The 6,148-nt window shown below is 35.7% G+C and overlaps 1 protein-coding gene across 1 annotated transcript; it reads right to left on the reverse strand.

The window, feature by feature from the left end:
- Nucleotides 1-316: 316 nt before the first annotated feature.
- LOC106477275 (gamma-aminobutyric acid receptor subunit beta-like) lies at nucleotides 317-5,779 on the reverse strand. The gene is made up of 4 exons (XM_013937863.2): nucleotides 5,629-5,779; nucleotides 3,873-4,025; nucleotides 3,352-3,572; nucleotides 317-1,989 (listed from the first exon to the last, which is right to left on the reverse strand). Exons 1-4 carry the CDS (start codon nucleotides 5,732-5,734, stop codon nucleotides 1,645-1,647), a joined length of 825 nt encoding a protein of 274 aa, XP_013793317.2. The 5' UTR covers nucleotides 5,735-5,779; the 3' UTR covers nucleotides 317-1,644.
- Between the last annotated feature and the right edge of the window lie 369 nt (nucleotides 5,780-6,148).

A 6,148-nucleotide genomic window follows, 5' to 3' on the forward strand; every position in this document is an offset into this window, starting at 1 on the left:
AAGTATTGTAGCTGATGTTACTGATGATGAAGGAAGGCTTCTTGTAAGTATTGTAGTTTATGTTACTGATGATGAAGGAAGGCTTCTTGTAAGTATTGTAGTTTATGTTACTGATGATGAAGGAAGGCTTCTTGTAAGTATTGTAGTTTATGTTACTGATGATGAAGGAAGGCTTCTCCACATGAAATTATCTGTTTACAGAATAAGGCTTAGAAGTGTTTCTACTTATCGAATAATACTGTGGATGAGATAACAGAAAACTATATCTAAGCACAAGTTAAAACATGTATGTTCTTAATTGAACAGAAACTTCAAGATATCCTGACATTTTTATTGGACAACATCCTAAAAATAAGAGTACAGGAAAACTCAGTGGGAAAGAATGTAATTATTTTTAATCTTGTGATGTCCATTTCAAACAACATAACACTTTAACTTTGTAAGATATATTTCGCTGTTTTGTTATCATTATTAATGATCTTAACTGTAAACTGTTTGATTGAGACAATATTGAAATGAAGTTGGTAGACCTTTTCAGGAAGGAGTAAAACATAGCAAAGTTGCAACTTTGAGAAAAAAAACTCTATCAAATAACTTCATAAGAATTAAATAATCACGTAATCTGTCATTCCTACTGAAACACGTGGTCTATAAATCTAATTATCAATCAAATGGTCCTCAGAAACTCAAGTGACTATAGCCTCTATAAATCCAATTCTCCAGCAGATGGTCTTCAGAAACTCGAGTGGTTATATCCCCTATAAATCCAATCCTCGAGCAGATGGTCTTCAGAAACTCGAGTGGTTATATCCCCTATAAATCCAATCCTCGAGTAGATGGTCTTCAGAAACTCGTGTGCTTATGTCCTCTATAAATCCAATCCTCGAGTAGATGGTCTTCAGAAACTCGAGTGGTTATATCCCTATAAATCCAATCCTCCAGCAGATGGTCTTCAGAAACTCGAGTGGTTATATCCCCTATAAATCCAATCCTCCAGCAGATGGTCCTGAGAAACTCAAGTGGTTATATCCCCTATAAATCCAATCCTCGAGCAGATGGTCTTCAGAAACTCGTGTTGTCATATCCCCTATAAATCCAATCCTCCAGCAGATGGTCCTGAGAAACTCAAGTGGTTATATCCCCTATAAATCCAATCCTCGAGTAGATGGTCTTCAGAAACTCAAGTGGTTATATCAGTCTCTAATTAGCTACTTAATATATTTAACGATCTAGCGATTACAGAGTTATTGTAAGCTTATAGTCAACAATAACACTCGAAGTGTCTAATAGAAAAGTGCTTTGTCTTACAAAACGATTTGTCACTCACTTTCTAATGGAGAAGTTGAATCGCTTACAAATCTTCTTCTGGGCGTGTGTGAGATATGTTTTAAACTGCCTTAAAAAATAAAAACCTGTTGTCCTTAAGACCTCTCATCTAGTGGTTGGCTGAGTTTACTAGAATACAGTGAAGAACACTAGAACCTCTAGGTGACCCTGTAGACTACAGCATGAATCGGCGATAATCTAATTTTCAAACATATTTTTAGATTAATTTTCTGTCCACATGCATCAATAACTTGTTCTGTGTCGCTCATTACAGCCACGTTCTGCTGGGGGAATTAATCACTCTCTTCTCCTCCAGTCTCACAGCACATAAAAACACCAGTAAACAGCATTAAACAACAGAAACGAAACAGGAAACACTAACCGAGAGTATTTGTCGATTTTATTTACGTCCTTTATTTTGGGGATGGATGCTTTTAATGCACTTGCTCCTCTTCTGATGCTCTGGAGAACTTTCGGTTTCCTTCTCCCGCCATAATCAGCTCTGGAGGAGTAGGAAAATCTGTGGGCAAGGTTGCTCATGCGGAAAGACGGAGGGAATCTGACCTCTGACTCACTGGGTGAACTACATGCTCTGTTTCTGTTGCGCAAACAGGGAATGGGAGACATCCTGACATCTTGAAGTTGTATTATCTCTTCTTGTTTCTGTTGGGAGATAAAACGTATGGATAACTGTTTATATTAAAGTAGATTGAATCATTAAACAGATTCAACCACAAACTTGTAATTAGATAATAACCAACGGTGCTCGGAGATGAAGTAGGCCTTGCCATGTAAACATGAAATAATACCTAGTCATGAAGTAGGCCTTGCCATGTAAACATGAAGTAATACCTAGTCATGAAGTAGGTCTTCCCATGTAAACATGAAGTAATACCTAGTGATGAAGTAGGCCTTCCCATGTAAACATGAAGTAATACCTAGTCATGAAGTAGGCCTTCCCATTTAAACATGAAATAATACCTAGTGATGAAGTAGGCCTTCCCATGTAAACATGAAATAATACCTAGTCATAAAGTAGTTCTTCCCATGTAAACATGAAATAATACCTAGTGATGAAGTAGTTCTTCCCATTTAAACATGAAATAATACCTAGTGATGAAATAGGCCTTCCCATGTAAACATGAAATAATACCTAGTCATGAAGTAGGCCTTCCCATTTAAACATGAAGTAATACCTAGTGATGAAGTAGGCCTTCCCATGTAAACATGAAATAATACCTAGTCATGAAGTAGGCCTTCCCATGTAAACATGAAATAATACCTAATAATGAAGTAGGCCTTCCCTTCATTTGCTACTTGAAAGTGAGAATACCATTGTTCAAAAATCAATACTCTTGTAAAATTAGAAAACATTAATCCTTGATGATCGTCAATCCAACACCAATAAATACAGGCAAAGTAGTACTAACGTTTATTTTAATATTATTTAAATAGTTTTTGTATTTGACTTTCAATAAAGTTTTATAAGCTTTGTGTTTAAACTGGATAATACAAATAGTTATACAGTGATGCTTTCTGTGTTATTTTGGTATTCTGTTTGCATCGGCCAACCAGATTTGTTTAATATTTTGTAAACGTAGCAGAGAATGTTTTATATTTTCTGTCACACATAGAGCTTTGATTAGATCATATAATATTGTTAAACGTATACGTATCTTATCAGCAACTGGACAGTGTGTCTTATGTCGTGGTTGTAGTAACGGTAAGAAATAAGCTTCCTTTTAGCAACTGGACAGAGTGTCTTATGTCGTGGTTGTAGTAACGGTAAGAAATAAACTTCCTTTTAGCAACTGGACAGAGTGTCTTATGTCGTGATTGTAGTAACGGTAAGAAATAAGCTTCCTATCAGCAACTGGACAGTGTGTCTTATGATTGTAGTAACGGTAAGAAATAAGCTTCGTCTCAGTTCCAGGACTATGTATCGTCCATTCAAATTTACTCATTAAAAAAAATCAAAGTTTATGAACTTATTTTTACAATATTTAGTTTTCAAATGAAGGTTACCGGGAATCCAGTTTCAGACTCCTCTGGCTCTTTGGTCTTCTTCTTCTTAGCCCTAGCTCCCCAGAAAGTGTAGTTTACAGCAGCATACTCCAGCAGGGCGGCGAAGACGAAGACGAAACACATCACCAGGTAAATATCGATAGCTTTAACATAGGAAATACGGGGCAAGGAAGACCGTACTCCGGTACTGATTGTGGTCATGGTTAACACGGTGGTTATACCTGAAAATATTCGGTAGAGGGAATTACTAACGGTTTATTCTGTAGTCTTAACGTGTTAAGAAAGGTTTAACTTCACACAAATCTCAGCATAACTTAATCTACAAATTTCAGAAGAACAGGGACAGCAGTGATTCTACTCAACATTAATAGGTTGGTGTCAGTGAAAAACAAAACAAAACATAAACATGTATTCGAACATATAATATAGTTCAATTATTCCTATGTCCTTACCATGTCAATATATAAAAACATCTATATCATGACGTAAGCATGCTATTGTACAGTTTTGCACGTGCTTACCAAGTGCCACTCGTGCCGACGTTGCCTCGTGGTTGATCCAGAAGGAAACCCACGATAACATCACGATTAGTATGGACGGTAAGTACGTTTGAAAGATGAAGTATCCAATGTTCCTCTTCAGTTCAAAACTCAGCGAGAGACGCTGGTAAATACCTGTCAAAGGTGAAAACCATATTTTACTTACTTGTACAGCTTAAAAAATAACTGCTGAGGTTAATCGCATTTCCTGAGATCGATGTTTCTGACCACGTGCTCACCTTGGATCTACTTCCTCCATGGTGTTGAGTTTGATGGCCATAGTTACGAACCTTTGTCCAAATCTGTATTTTCAATTGTAATAAGTTTCTTTGGGGGACAGCAAGATTAACATAAGCTATTTAAAAAAAGAATGATACACTTCCCATAAACTTTCCAACATGACTTGATGTGGACTTCTGATACTACATTGAAGAGCCACAGCAATGTATTAGAGATTCGTCTTTATTTAAAGGTACCAAAATATATTTCAGCCCTGTCATAATTCCTAGAATGTTTTTTTTTACAACCTATACTTTACGGATAAGAATGTTGCTCGGGATTGTGGGCCAGAAGGTTCTTTATCGTATTTACAACCTTTACTATACCAATCAGTGTTGCTCGAGATTGTGGTCCAGAGGGTTCTTTTTCGTGTTTGATTGTTTGTTTGTTTGTTTTTGAATTTCGTGCAAAGCTACACGAGGGCTATCTGCGCTAGCCATCCTTAATTTAGCAGTGTCAGACTAGAGGGAAAGCAACTAGTCAACACCACCCACCGCCAACTCTTGGGCTACTCTTTTACCAACGAATAGTGGGATTGACCGTAACGTTATAACGCCCCCACGGCTGAAAGGGCGAGCATGTTTGGTGTGACGGGGATCGTGTTTGAAGTCCTTTGATACCTTAAGTCATTTAACATGTAAGTTTCTTTGTTTTCATGACTCAAATACCTTCTTTGAAGAGTTATGGCACTCTCATAATGTAAGATCAACACACGGCAATGTTCTTTGTTTGATTACAAATGTGGGAATACAAAAGCAATAAAATATAGTAATGTGGCCCCATCTGTTGACAACTATCATAGTTTAAATATTATATTTTTTGATTATTACTTACCTTTAATTAAATATGTATGTACATTATGTATAAGACATATTACATCATAATATGTGCCCAGCTGTTTATTTTTAAATCATACGTTTCTTTCATTTCAGATACAGTTATGAAAACTATTCTGTTACCCTGGTAACGTTATCATGGTAACATTCCTGTCTGTTATAGATGCTTGAGACTTTGCTATGTAAAGATCCGTTACCATGGTAAAGTTTATATCTATTATAGATGCTTGAGAAGCCTGTTATGTAAAGATCTATTACCCTGGTAACACTTATACCTATTATAGATGTCTGAGAGCTTGTTATGTAAAGATATGTTACCATGGTAACACTTATACATATTATAGATGCTTGAGAGTTTTCTGTGTAAAGATATGTTACCGTGGTAACGTTTTTGCCTGTTATAGATGCTTGAGAAGCCTGTTATTTAAAGATATATTACCCTGGTAACACTTATACCTATTATAGATGCTTGAGGTGTTTGCTTTTAAACTAAATTATAACTCGATAGTATTGACTTCTCTTTGGTTGAAGAATGTGACAGGCTATATTATTTAAAATAATACAAATAAATATATAAACGTAGGTCTCTAGATAGCTTCTAGTAAACAGGATAACTTGTTTACCTGTTGCTAGAACCTCTGTTCTATCTGTTGTTTCGTAACGTATCACAGAAAACTGAGGAAGCTTGGCCCGTTCTACCCCAACCACAGGGTAAGGTTTCCAGTACATTACGACATCACGTACGGTATAGCCATCTAGTGAGGTAAAATAAAACTATCTTATTGAAGGCCTGTATTATGTAATAATAGAATATCCGTGCATTCTATGTTAAAACTATATTATGTAACTTCGTAAAAAAATTAATTACGTTGTAAAACTTTAAACTAGATAAAATTTCTTTATTTTTACAACAAAATTATGTAATTAATGGAAAAAACTTAATTTTAGTTTTATTTTTGAAAGTAAGATAATTTATCCGTTTTCGTTTGTTCCAAGTTAAGCACAAAGCTACAAAATGGCTATGCTATGCCCACCACGAGTATCGAAACTTGGTTTTTGTCACTGAGACTCTGAGAGACATCAGTTTTTCGTAAAAACAACAACAACTAACAATGGTATACCGGGTTTTGAATAAATATATTA

The sequence above is a fragment of the Limulus polyphemus genome, unplaced genomic scaffold (assembly GCF_000517525.1).
Source record: "Limulus polyphemus unplaced genomic scaffold, Limulus_polyphemus-2.1.2 Scaffold13836, whole genome shotgun sequence".
NCBI lineage: Eukaryota > Metazoa > Arthropoda > Merostomata > Xiphosura > Limulidae > Limulus > Limulus polyphemus.

Excerpts from the sequence above, each read along its gene's own strand:
- LOC106477275 (XM_013937863.2), bottom strand. The coding sequence starts at position 5,734 with ATGTACTGGAAACCTTACCCTGTGGTTGGGGTAGAACGGGCCAAGCTT. Across the intron at positions 4,026-5,628 it reads AACAGAGGTTCTAGCAACAG|GTATTTACCAGCGTCTCTCG; the intron begins GTAAACAAGTTA and ends CACCTTTGACAG. Across the intron at positions 3,573-3,872 it reads GTCGGCACGAGTGGCACTTG|GTATAACCACCGTGTTAACC; the intron begins GTAAGCACGTGC and ends GAATATTTTCAG.